The sequence below is a fragment of the Meriones unguiculatus genome, chromosome X, assembly GCF_030254825.1.
Source record: "Meriones unguiculatus strain TT.TT164.6M chromosome X, Bangor_MerUng_6.1, whole genome shotgun sequence".
NCBI classification, from domain to species: domain Eukaryota; kingdom Metazoa; phylum Chordata; class Mammalia; order Rodentia; family Muridae; genus Meriones; species Meriones unguiculatus.
In genome coordinates, this window is record NC_083369.1 from 76,291,963 (window position 1) to 76,306,018 (window position 14,056).

The following is a 14,056-nucleotide window of genomic DNA, read 5'->3' on the forward strand; positions in this document are numbered from 1 at the left end:
TCCAGTTCTGTGTTCTTATGGGATTCTTGAGTGTGCAGACACATGGTTCCCTGTTTCTTGTACCTTCTCTTCAGCTTTTTTCTTTCTGTTTGCTGGTTTTGTCCAATTCCAATGTATTAGTTTTTTGTTTTATCTTATTATACTTTATTATTATCCCATAGAAGCCTGTTTGTTTTCTAATGAGAGACAGAAAGAGAGTGGATCTGGATGGGAAAGGAGGTAGGGAGGACCTGGGCGGAACCTTGGGAGAGGAAATAGTAATCAGGACATATTATATGAGAAAAAAATCTATTTTCAATAAAAAGGAGGAATACAGCTTCCCTTACTCATTCATTTATTGTTGGTGGCTGGTCATATCCATTTCCTATAGTGTAACAAATTATCACAACTACGTGACTCAATACAGCACAAGTTTCTTATCTCATTGCTTTTCTAGGTCTCAGCAGGATTTAGCAGGGCACCGCTAGGCTAAACTCAAAAGTTTTTGGCTGGAGCTGAAACAACCTTTTCATCTGATGCTCAGTACCTCCTTTCTTTCTTCTCCTTTCTATCTTTTCTTCTTTTTCTCTTGCTTTCATGTTTTCATTTTATTTATTTATTTGTTTCTTTGTTTATTCATTTTGGCACAGGGTTCAATGTACCCCCAAGCTTTCCTTAGATTGATAATCCTCTTGCTTCAGTCTTCCAACTGCTAGTATTACAGGCATGTGTTAGCACACCCTCAGAATTCTCTAGGAAGCTGACATGGTTGTTTCCAGAAAGTAGTACCTTGCACTGGTGCAACATAGATGCTCAGTCTCATACTGGACTTCAGCCCTGGGATGCTCTTAACTTTTGGAGGCTGCCTATCTTCCTTAGTATGGATCCATTTTATCTTCTTTAAAATTCTTTAGCAATTTGAATTTCTCTTCCTGGAGAAAGAGAAAGTCCGATTTACTTTAAAGATTCAAATATTTCAAGCCTACCAAGGACAATGACCCCCATTTTAAGGTCAACTGATTTGGAACCTAGTCACACTTCCAAAAATGTCTTTGCAACAGTGCCTAGATTAGTGCTCAATTGAACAACTGAAATAAAGAATGCAGACAGCAGGGACCAGGAATCTGGGCACTTTGCTCTACCATTCAGTGACAGCAATAAGTACGTGTAATGGAGTTACGCATGTCAGTTGCTTTATTATTGATGTGACAAAACACCATGACAAAGACAATTTACAGAAGGAAGGGTTTAATTTGGGGCTTAGAGTTGCAGAGGGTTAGAGTCCATCACCCACACAGTAAGGAAGCAACAAGCAGGCATGGCAGATGGAACTAGAAGCTGAGAGCTTACATCTTGAGCCACAGACAGGAAACAGAGAGTGAATTTGAAATGATAAGAGTCTTTAAGCTCTTGAAACCTCTCCCTAGCAACGTACTTCCTCCAGCAAGCCCATGCCTCCTAAGCCTCCCAAACAGTGCTACTAACTAGGATCAGTATTAAAAAGCCAGAGCCTGGTGCTTGCTTCGGCAGCACATATACTAAAATTGAAACGATACAGAGAAGATTAGCATGGCCCCTGCGCAAGGATGACACGCAAATTCGTGAAGCGTTCCATATTTTTAAAAATAAAATTATGGGAAAAAAAAAAGCCAGAGCCTGGAAGGATATTATCATTCAAACCACCAGAGATCATATGGCCCATTTGTTATCTGGCCCTTTGTACTATGTTCCCCCACAACCACCTTTTTGTTTTTTTTCCGTGTGTGTGTGTGTGTGTGTGTGTGTGTGTGTGTTCATGCATGGGTCATGATGAACATATGGAGGTAAGAGAACAACTTTCAAGAGTTGTATTTCTGGGCTGGAGAGGTGGCTCAGTGGTTAAGAGCCCTGCCTGCCCTGTAAGTCCTGAGTTCAATTCCCAGGTACCACATGGTGGCTCACAACTATCTATACTGTGATCTGATGCCCTCTTCTGCCACGCAGGTGTACATGCTGATAGACTTTCATATATGTACAATAAATAAATCTTTAAAAGAGAGTTGTATTTCTTCATTCAGCATGTGGGTAGCAGGGATGGAACTCAGTTCATCAGGTTTGGCAGCAAGCAACTTTACCCACTTAGCCATCTCACTGATCCTACAACATGTTTTCTGACCCCTGTCCCTAATTAAGCTGAGATTCAAGCTAAAGAACGGTGTGATCCCTGTTGAGGAAATAACAGTGGGGATAATATCGCAGAAAATATCATCAAACTGTTCGTGCTCTTTATTTTTCTTTATTTTTTTATATACTAATTTAATTTTTGAGACAGGGTCTCCCTATAGAGACTTGGCTAACCTCAAAATCATCCTCCTGACTCAGCCTCCCAAGTGCTGGGAGGTATATGCTACCACACCTAGCTCTATTTAGACTCTTTACAATACACATACGCACACACACTCCAAAAATATGATACTGAACTAATGAAAATTTTTGAAATGAATCATCGTCAGTAAATATTAAGGAAATAATAATAGAAGTCATTTATAAATTTATCTATAGCCATCTTCATTGAGTTGTGATATATTTCCTTCTTAGGGTTGTTTCTATTTGTTATTATTTGTTTGTTTGTTTGTTTGAAGTGCTAGAGATTAAGCCCACGAGTTTGCCCATACTGAGAGGACAAAAGAGATTCGTTTTGTCTCTAGACTCCATCTTGGCCTGCAGATATCCCCTAGCTCCAGGAAAAGCCCTTGAAAGGTCCTGAGTAAACCTGAGCCTATCAGCTACAAGTGCAACCATATGTGGTTGAAAGGCCTAGCAAATGTTGTTTGAGATGACAGGCCACCTGGCTGCTACCAATCCATGTTTGCCTGATGTAACTGCTCTTTAGCTCCCCAAGCAAAACAGAGATTATCTCAGCACTCCTGGAAATCCCCAGTTCCCTTTAAAAGGCCTGTAGGCCTTTATCTCAGGGTCACCATTTTTAGAACGTTGATGCCAGTATGCTAGAACGCATCGCTTAATAAAATTTGCTCTTGTTTTCGCATACTCTCAGAGTCTGAGTCATGTAAGTCATTTTTGGGCCCTACAATACCAGACAGACACCCTACCACTGAGATACATCCCCAGGCCTGTTTTGAGACAGGGTCTCCCTATGTAACCCAGGGTGGCCTAAAACTAGTTGTCATCCTACTTTTGCTTCCAAAGTTCTGGGTATAGAGGCATGTGTCATGACAAGCTCAAATATTGGCTTCTCTTTGAAGTATGAAAAAAACACATACTTGAAGTCCCCTGTTGTATAGTCTCCTCTGATCTCATGACACTCTGCCCCACCGTGCATGTAACCACTATCTTCCATATGTTCCTCTACCTAGTGACATCTGTTTTCTTTGTTTTAGAGCTTTACTAAATAGAATATAGTATTTATTCTGCGCTGTGATTTTTTTTCAACATACTTTTATTGATTCTTTGAGAATTTCGCATCATGCACCCTGATAACATTCATTTCCCAGTCTTTCCATGGCTGTCCCCACCTTGTAACCTCCCCACCACCAAATAATAATAATAATAATAATAATAATAATAATAACAATAATAAAATATATAGATAACAAAAACTAGACTTGTTTTTATGCAATTTGATGTTTATGTCCAATGTGTTTATGATTTTCCTCCTCTTTATGTATAGTTTGATAAATCAGGTTCATGTCTACTGCCATAGAGTATCCTACCATATGAATTTAGCATGGTTTCCTTTTCTTTCCTACTGATATTGTTCATTAGGGTTCTACGCAGTCATTTCCCAGTACAGATGATTTTACTATAAACAATCCAGTGTACTCTTGTCTCTCAGATATGAAAAAATATCTCTATCAAAATATCTCTATCATAATGTCTAAGAAGTGTAATTTCCATTTTCTTTTATTCTGAAACTGAGTCTAGTCTAGGCTAACCAATAACTTAATATGTAGCCCAGGCTAGCCTCAAATTTATGATCCTTTTAGCTCTGCTTTCACGTTGCTTGGATTAAAGGAATGTGTCATCATACGCTACCTTAGAAGTAGCACTTTTGGGTCTTAGAAAATATTTTTAAGTTCAACTTTATTATGTACTACTAAATTCTCTTTCAAGATGGTTGGGTGTTCCAACTAACAGGGAACAGTTTCCTTTTCCAAAAAGTCCTTGGAGTTGACAAGGTTTACCCAGTTTTAATTTTTACCAATCTCATGCGTCTGAAGTAGTCATTATTATTTAATTTTGCATTTTTCTGATGTTTCCATATATTTTTGTCCCTTCAGATTTCCTCTTCTGTGAACAGCTTGTCCACAGCCCTTGACAATTTTCCTCTTAAAGCACTTGTTAATTTTTAATGGATGCAGACTCTTTACATATTATGAATATGAATCATTATCATTTATATTCATGCATTCATTCTCATGGCAAGTATGTATTTCATTAGTATATGCTATGTACCAGACATTATTTGAGAACCAAAGGATAAAGCAGCCAGGGAAACAAAGCTTCCACTCTCAAGGGGATGATCTCTAAGGAAAAGACAGTAAATAAAAGAGCAAATAGATTAAAGACTGAGCATAGTAAGTGCTATGGAGACAAAACAGGGGAAGAAGGTGGTGGTGTTATCAGCAGGCTGTTCAAGGAAGGATTCTCTGAGGTGACATTTGGATAGACATCAATGAGTTGAAGGAGGAAGTCAAATGCATATTTATATGAAGAATATTCTCTTCAGAGGAAGATGAAGTGTCAAAGGTCTTGAACTTGGGTTGTAACTCAATGGGAGAGTGCTTGCCTGACGTGCACAAAGCCCTTTTTCCCACCCACAGCACCACAGAAAGAAAGTTTTAAGTAGCATCCAGGGTGTTGCAAATGTCTTTTCCTAATCTATAGCTTGTTTATATCACTGTATGATTTATTTTCTTATACACAAATGTTTAAACTTTCTAATGTAATATAATACATCAAGATTTTATCAATTTGTATTTTATAAAATTTTTACACAAGGTCATAAAGAGGTCTACTTACGTTGTTTTGGTTTTGTTATTTTTTTTTCTCATTATGTCTTCCAAGGTTTGCAAATACCTGTCATATTTCACTAACAAAACCACTTTGAGGGGCCTGTCAGATGGTTCAGTGGATAAAGGTGCCTGCTGCCAAGATTGATAAGTTTGATCACTGGAACTCAAGTGGTAGAAGAAGAAAATGAGCTCCTACAAGTTTTCCTCTGACCTTTACATGTCTGCCATAGCATGTTTGACCACACACACACCACACACACACACACACACACACACACTGAAAAGCAAACAACAATATATAAAAACATGATTAAAAATTTTGTATAAGCCAGGTGTGGTGGCACATGCCTGTAATCCTAGCACTCTGGCAGGCAGAGGCAGGCGGATCTCTTTAAGCTCGAGGCCAACCTGGTCAAGGTCAACAAAGTGAACCAGGAGAAACCCTGTCTTGAAAAAATATATATATATATATATATGGATACATATATACGTATCACATTGAGCTTGTTTATGTAAATGGTTTGTCGTTAAGATGTAATCTTTGTTTTCCCTGTTTATAACCAAAGGTTCAGGAACATTTATTAAATAATTCTTCTTTTCTTTTTTTAAAGATTTATTTATTTATTATGTATACAGTATTCTGACTGCAAGCTAGAAGAGGGCACCAGATCTCATTATAGATGGTTATGAGGCACCATGTGGTTGCTGGGAATTAAAATCAGGACCTCTGGAAGAGCAGACAGTGCTCTTACCCGCTGAGCCATCTCTCCAGCCCATAATTCTTCATTTCTACCCTGCTCATGCATCAAGTTTTGATTTATGTGTAGATTTGTTTCTGAACTCTATATATTTAATAGACCTATTTTTCTCTATATTATTTTAGTTGCTAAAACTTACAAAAGTAATGGATCTAAAAAGGTGCATTGTTGTTTGTATATTGTCTTGACTATCCCTGATTCTATTGAGAATATCAACTGGAACTGCATCAATGTCTAGATGCATACAAAGATTTTGATACCATTATATTAGCAAGATTTACCTAAACATGAACATATGAACATATTTTACCCCTGCATCAACTGAGGCTTTTTTAATTTGTTTTGTTTTGTTTGTCTGTTTGTTTGTTTGTTTGTATGAGACAGGGTTTCTCTTTGTAGCCTTGGCTGTCCTGGACTCTTTGTAGACCAGGCTGGCCTCAAACTCACAGAGATCCCTCTGCCTCTGCCTTCCAGAGTTCTGGGATTTCAGGTGTATGTCACCATGCCTGGCTTCTTTACTATTCTTGTGTTTGAATATAAACCATCCCTCACAGTTTTGAACAGCTGATCCCCAGAATGTGGTGCTACTTTGAAGACAGTGAAGGCTTTAGGAGGTGGAGCCAGCTAGAAGTAGATGACTGGGGAAGAGCCAGAAATCAAATTCAGGCCATCAGTCTTTACTGGCAAGTACTTTTATCCACCAACTCATCTTACCCACCTAAAAGTCCTTAAACGATAAAGAAGCAATTTAGAGGAGAAAACATTTCTTTGGGCTCATGGTTCCAGGTTATTGTCCATCACAGGTAGAAATTCACAGAAATCGAAGCTGGAAGGAACTGACTAGTCACATCAAATCCAGAATCAGAAACACAGAGAAAAAAATGCCTGCCATGCTCAGCTCACACTCTCCTGTTCTTTCAGTCCATTCTCCCACAAAATGGTGTCACCATCACCCAAGGTCTGTCGTCTAAAAATCCCTCACAGGCATGCCCACAGACCAACCTAGTCTAGACAGCTCCACTTGGAAGTTTCTTCTTAGGTGATCCTAGATTGTGTCAAGTTGATAAAATGATCTAGCACAATTGTTTCTAAAAAAAAAAATGTACCTTATTTTATTCAGAACTTGGTTGAGAATTGTCTTCAAGGAAAATTGGTAGAGAGAAATTTGGTTTTTTTTTTTTTTGTTGTTGTTGTTTGTTTTGTTTTGTTTTTGTAATTCATGCCTATGGCACAAGGAAAGTAGAAAAAGCAAATAGTATAAAAGGACAGAGTCCAAATTCTATTATTCTCTAGGGTACAGGTTTCCTTCTCACAGACAACCTGATTTTAAAGATAGCTTTTTAAAAATCATTTCAAAGTACTGATTTTATGTCTAGTTAAAGGGAAAGAAGGGAGGGAGATAAACAGGCAGGATAGAGGGAGGGAGGGAAAGAGGGAGGGAGGGAGAGAGCATAGCAAAGAAAGTAGTCCCACATGAATGAATGTTTGGACACAAAAAGCAAGGAAAGATAAAAACACAGAAAGAGGAGGAGACACACCGAAAAAGAGAGAGGTGGGGGAGGGAAAGATGCAGGCACCCATGCGCACACATATGCACGCACTCACACAGGCACACCTCTTAACTGTGGTTACCTCGGAGCACATAACAGAGAACTTCAGTTTCCTTGGTATACCTCAGTTCCATTTGTCTTAGTACAAAGTCTCTAAAGTACTTCTGCAATTTATAAAATAAAATTCCACATAAGTAAAGAGTGAAAGGAAAAGTAGGAGAACATGAATCAATTAATGGTACTCCAAACAGCCATATAAGCAATTGTCTGAGAATACTATTGAGTATAACTAAGGAAATGTGCTCAGGAAGAATTCCTTTAGTGAGAAAAGAAACTGAAAGATGACAGTTGGAGTGACTAAGGTAGCAGCAGGCTGCCTACTGCCTGGTATCAGCTGGCCATCTTGCTACTTCCTTCCACTACTTCTTGCTACTTCTACAACTTTTTACTGACTGCCTCTCTTTTTAGTTATGCATTTGCTTTTAGCATAATAAGTCAATTTCACATGTTATACACTTCCCAAGGCTATAGAGGTCTCAAAGATTGTTATAAAGTTTTCTTTAAAAAAACAAAAACAAAACAAACAACAACAAAAAAAAACAGGTACAAAAAAGTGGGGACAATGCTACACAGATGTAGTCGATTGACAGCTCAGTCTCCATGGGAGTTCCCTAGTAAGGGGAGAGGCCACTGTCTCTGACATGGACTCAGTGGCTGGCTCTTTGATCACTTCCCCATGATGGGGCTGCCTCCCCAGACCACAGAGGAAGCTGATGTACTCAGTCCTGATTCGACTTGATAAGCTGGGGAGGGTGGGTGGGGGGTTCCTTCTCTGAGGAACAGGGAAGGGAAGATAAGAGAAGAGGGAGGGAGGGTAGGACAGAGAAGAGAAGGGAGGGGGCTACGACTGGGATGTGAAGTGAATAAATGAATTAATTAATGTAAATAATAAAACTGGGGGCAAGTAAAGTTAGAGTCTACACATCATAATTCAAATGCTTGATGTTATTGGGAATTGATATATGTCTCAAATTGAAATACTCGATGAAAGAGTGTTTGTTTAGCATGTGTGAGACCCTGGGACATTAAAAAAAAGGACTGACATGTATCACATACCCAGAGCTTAGCAGATGAGCAAGACTCGGGCTCAGGAAAATATGGACACATCCTGTGAACATATTATCATGAAAACCCAAAAGGTATCAAATACTTACTTTGCTGGTAGTCATTTTACTGCTCAATGTTAACTGCACAGAAAAAAAAAAAAGAAAAAGAAAAAGAAAACATACCAAAATATGTGTTTGAGGTTAAAATAGACCTCATTATCTTTCTTGGTCTTGCATTTGCTAGACTTAATGTGGTTCAGTCTCTGCCTCATTTGAACATCTTATTTGTGCTAAAGACAAAAAGAACCAGGAAGCAAAAAAAAAAAAAAAAAAAGCAGATGTACCTTCCAATGAAATTCCCATACAAGTTGCCTTGAAACAGAACTGAGTGGGAGTGTATCTCAATGGTAGTGGAGTACTTGCCTAGTGTGTAGAAGGCCACAGGCTCAACATCACAGTATCAAAAAAAAAAATAGTTTGTTTTTGGTTTTTTTTGTTTTTTGTTTTTTTTTGTTTTTTTTTTGCCAACTCTCTGTACAACAGGGTAGGTATCAGCAGCTTCAGTCCCAGGGTGATTGTTATGTTGTGCAGGCAATTCAACTGGCTTTCCCTTAGGGACCTTCAGGGTCCTGACAATGTCCTATGCCAGTACCTGTGTGCTATGACATCATCTGTGCCAGGTACATAGTGACCTATCAGCCACTCCCCCCTCCTCTTGCTTTTTTTTTTTTTTCTCTTTTGCTATTCCTTTCTCTCGCTTTCTCTCCCCCCTCTCTGTTGGGAGCCCCCACCCCAACATCTCTCTTTCTCCCTCCCTCTCTTTCTCTCTCTCTCTCCTTCCATATTTCTCTCCAATCCCATCCAATAAACTTCATTGGATTTAAGATTGGTCGTGTGCATGGCATTTTTATCTAAAGACTAATAGTGATGCTTCCACAGAGCCCTAGGGCCTAACCCTGCTAGCGACAGAGTGCTTAGGGCAGACCCCACACCTGAAGGTTCCTTTATCGCAATCCAAAATGCCAGCTCATGTCCTTTTCCAACCCTACATCTTCGGATTTTCAGAGCTATAAAGCTACATCCTCCCCTTTCCACGGCTAGACTCACAAGGCAAGACAAATAAGAATTCCCCAGCTGCTGAGAGCAGAGCCAGGCTTCCATAATACAAATGAGCACTCCCCATGGAAACCCTGCCGTGCCCAGCACTTAACAGATGAGTGGGAAGAAAATAAGAACTGTCTTGTCAGCACCTTATCAAGAAAAAGCAGAAGGCATGAATTATATGCTTTGCTGCTAGTCATTTTAATGTTCCATGTATCTGCATAGAAAAAATATATACTTGAGAGGTTAAAATAGATCTCATCTTTCTTAGCCTATAGTTTGCAAGACTTAGAATGGTTCCTCTTTTAGAAACAGTTTCTTTGTCTCATTATGTTGGGAACATACAAAAATTATCTTTTATGTTATTTTGAAATCTACAATAAATTATTGTAAATGTTTAAAGTGGTAGGTATGCTAATTACTTGGATTTGAGGGCTGTGCATTGTATCTATGTAACAGGGGCCCTAGGGATTATAATTTCCCTTGGGAAAATCCATGCTGGTGCAAGGATGAGCCACTCATGGAAGCCTTGATACCACAGGATAAACTGGTACAAAAGACTTATCTCTGGCTTCTAATAACTTGGACTCACCACTAAATTTGTATATGCATTCTTTTCAGCCTGTTGCTTTACCTTTTATAAATTGTAACACTAACATGGGCAAAGCAGAAAGGCATTCAGAATTTTTGTACACTCAGTTCTACCAAAAGAAAATAAAACCTTCATTTATTTTGATGCATATGTGTGCAAAGAGGGGAGGGGTGTCAAACTTATGCGTGGAGGCCAGAGGTCAACATCAAGTGTCTTCCTTGATCATTGCCCTTGCCCTCATCATCATCATCATCATTACTATTACTACTATTTTGGTTTTTCCAGACAGAGTTTCTCTGTGTAGCCTTGGATATCCTGGAACTCACTCTGTAGACCAAGCTGGTCTCAAACTCACAGGTTGGCAACACATGACATCAACCCAGAAGCAGACTGCCTAAATACTAACAAACATCATGATAATCAACATGGAGAATAAGATGCAAACCTAAAGGCAACTACCAACCTGGTGTTTGCCAACCAACTCTTTCTTTCTAATTGCTATTGTGTCACTTTAAAAACACAAATAAAATTTGAAAGTTGTTATTTTATTAAGATCCTTCTTAGACTCTGGCCAAGTTAGCACCTTTTTACCTTTATTGTCCTATTCCTTGCCTAACAGAATCACTGAATGTCCACCTTGCTGTCATACTTGTATGTGTGTGCAATCCTGTGTGTGGCCCTTAGTAGATGAAGGCCTAAAACTGACCTATATATGAACCCTGATTCTGCCTTGTAGTGGACACTCAGCCTTGAGCAAGTGTCACTGTGTCTTAGTCTCCTCTTCTATACAGTAGTATCTAATCATAACCTCGTAAGCCATACATCTGACCTGTTTCAGTCAGTGTTCATTTACTCCTCACAGTAACTCATAGAAAGCACTGTCTTCCTAGTACAGGTGAAGCAACTGGGACACAAAGAGATCCAGTGACTTGCCTACTCCCCTGTGATGGGTCATCTGCAGGGCTAAGGATTCTAAGACAGGTAGCTTCCAAAGCCCACATTCTTACCACACCTAGAGCCTCTGCAAACGAGGGAGGCCGTATCTGCTAAAAGCTGGTTTGTGTGTACCACTGAATGTTTGGCGAGTATCCGCTAGGTAGCAGCTGTGGTGGTTATTCAATATCTGTCCTTTCAGCATTTTATGCAACCATTAGTCAGGATTTAAAAGAGGTTGATGGAAGAGAAGACACTCAGCGGAGTAGGGAGGAGATAGAATGGGAAAAGGGACGGAGAAGCAGCAAGGTAGAGGGACTTGGGAATACCTAGGAAACAAGTGTTGCTCGCTAGACCTTGAAAGAACAACAAATGGAAGCTCCAGTCTTGCCTATTGCATTGCAAATACACACTGACCGGACATGTCTCAGATACCTGAGAAAGTCGCCTTTGATCCCACCCTAACCCTGAGGTGTGAGCCTGGCTTCCCGAGTTCTTCTCGAGAGTCCACCACACCCGGGCAGGGCCTGGCCAGAGCATTCTCCCCGTGGCCCGCGTGCCCCTAGCACCAGCCACGAGGTGGCCTGCGCAGGGCTGGGTCTGAAAGGCTACGTGGAGGCGGTGTGGCCGGCTAACCCGCAGCCAGCGGCTCCTGTGTGAGGGGCTGGCGGGGGCAGTCAGCCTCAGCCTCACCACGTCCCTGGAGCTCGCTACCGTGCTGTCTCAGTTCGACCTGGCGAGAGGCCATTCCCGGGATGGGGGTGGGGGGGCACCGGATGTCTCCTGTGGCTTGCCGAGGGGACTAGGGCTCAGTGTTAAGGCGTGCCTGTGCCTCTTCCCCTTTAGCATGGTGCAGTTTACTCAAAGTAAGAGCCCGGCAGGAGGGGTGGGGAGGTCGGACTTCTGTGACAGAGCCAACACTGGGCATTTTCAGAGGTCCCAGCCGCCCTTTCTTCCAGAAAACGAGGTGGGGTGAGGTGGTGGTGATGGGAAGTTCCCCCTGGGGCCATTTGTGTGGGCCCTTAAAGCACAGTAGCAGTTTTTCACATGCTCTTTCACATCCTGTCCCGCGAGCTGAGCTGCAGCTTCCTGAAATCTTGAGTCTTTCTGAGAGGAACAAGGGGAGGAGGCAGAATTAGCAAATGATATCAGAGGGTAAAGAAGTGAAAACGTTCCCAAGGAGATGAGATCTGACCATTCCCAATGTCCAGTAATTTGGAAATGTGCTTTTGTTGGCTTAGAAGAGAACGTTCTTGACCTCTTGATCGGATGTAAAATGTGAAAAAAGGAGTAAGTGCTCAATACAGGAAAAGCGACCAGTCTGCTGCCTCAGAAAGATTCCTGCCTACCATCCCCAGCTCCAAACTCAGCCTAACTTGCCTTTAGGATTCAATGAGTCCTGCAGCATCCTTTCCTCAGCAGGGCCCTGTCTCTTGTTCAGGCTCAGCCTGATATTTCCCCCACTCCCAGCTGCTAACTGAACTCATCCTGCGGACTTTTCTCATCTTCTCCCACATCAGCCACTGCTGAGATCTAAAGATGCAAATGACAGGTGCATGTGAGTGACCTTAAAAAGAGCTCAAGGATTTTTGCATGGGAGCTGGAAAGAAAGGTTAAAAAAGAAAGCCAGTGATGGCAACTCTGGAAGGAGAGGGGGGGCTCTTTCTCTACTGGGGCGATGGTCCCTGTGTTTCTCATTCAGGAGGCACAGTGCCAGCTCTAAAAAGTGGCCTTGGCTCTGCATTAGACAAGCAGTCAACAGGCAGGAGCTGCTCAGGCTACATTTTGTCTTGTTTTGTTTTGTTTCTAGTGCTGGAAGTGAAACCCCAGGTCTTGGCGGAGGCTAGCGAGGTGTTCTACCACTATATTCCCAGCCCTAAGAATTGTTCAGTTGTAATCACATAGTTCAGCCTGGGGAGAGAGTCAAGAGGTTTTACTTTGACACTGTTACTTGAAAGGCCAGAGCTTGGAAGCTTGCCTGGCAGTTGACACTCTGAATAGAATTATCCTTATGGTTAAAGTGTTCCAGGTCAGCACTCTCTTGTGGCTTCTTCTGGCTTCTTGTGTTTTCCCCACAAACTTGTGGCCTGCAGTCTTGAGTTTTAACGATTAAGTTTCCCCTATTTACCTTTCTTCTCCACAAGTGACAGGGACATCTTTCCTTAGATAAAATAGAATGTGTACAAAGGAGTAGGGAGAGGGAACTGATTTGCAAAACCTGATTCTAAAGATATGGCTTTTCTTTTAACCATCTTACATATTTACATCATTTGGCTTTTACAACTTCTGCCTCCTGCCTAGAACAGTCCATTTTCACTGATGCAGAACTGAGCTCACATTGGGACACCTCAAGTCAGTGACAGTACTACCACCTGGCCTTCTGATTCCAAAGCTCATACAGTTAATATATCATGCCCTTTTCTTTCTGCATTTATTTGGCATTAGTTAGGACACAGAAGTAACCACCATGCACATGAAGCTGGGACAATGCAAGAAAGAAAGAGGTATGGTCCCCTGCCTTAGTTTATAAAGTAGTAAAAATAAAACAAAACAAAGCAGAAAAAGAAAAAGACTGGTATGTCTCAGTCCACAAGCATAAAATTTGAGGTGACATGTGACTGTTGTGAATAAAATGCTATAGAAACATACAGGTGAGGATGAGAAGATAGGAAGGCTTCACAGAGAAGAACAAAATTGAAGTTGGCATTGGGAGAATGAGCAGGAATCTGATGGGCAAAGATGAGGCATTGCAGGTAATATCAGCACAGGCAAAGAAGAGTAAAAGCATGGAGCTCAACCAGCTGGAAAAGCATGCTGGAATGAGATCTTGAAAATCAGACTCGGGATGGGAGGGTGGTTATGGGAAATATTTATGCACGGAGGGAGAAGTGCTGTGATTAAAAAAAAAAATTCAAGAGGGGTGATTGTCTCATTGTGGCAGGGTAGGATGGGAGAGGAGAAAGACTGTGGGTGGTAGCTGCAGCTAGGAGCCTGTCACACAGCGCATGTGCATTAGTGTGAA

At 41.1% G+C, this 14,056-nt stretch overlaps 1 protein-coding gene and 1 non-coding gene across 2 annotated transcripts in view; both read left to right on the forward strand.

The window, feature by feature from the left end:
- Nucleotides 1–14,056, forward strand: part of Slc25a43 (solute carrier family 25 member 43) — a 66,038-nt gene that overhangs the window by 19,080 nt on the left and 32,902 nt on the right. Inside the window, 1 exon segment of the mRNA XM_060374658.1 lies at nucleotides 11,642–11,889. Within this exon segment, the coding sequence (XP_060230641.1) occupies nucleotides 11,642–11,889 (248 nt within the window).
- On the forward strand, nucleotides 1,494–1,600 carry LOC132650286 (U6 spliceosomal RNA). Its single transcript, XR_009588653.1, has one exon. It is a non-coding gene; the product is annotated as a U6 spliceosomal RNA (small nuclear RNA).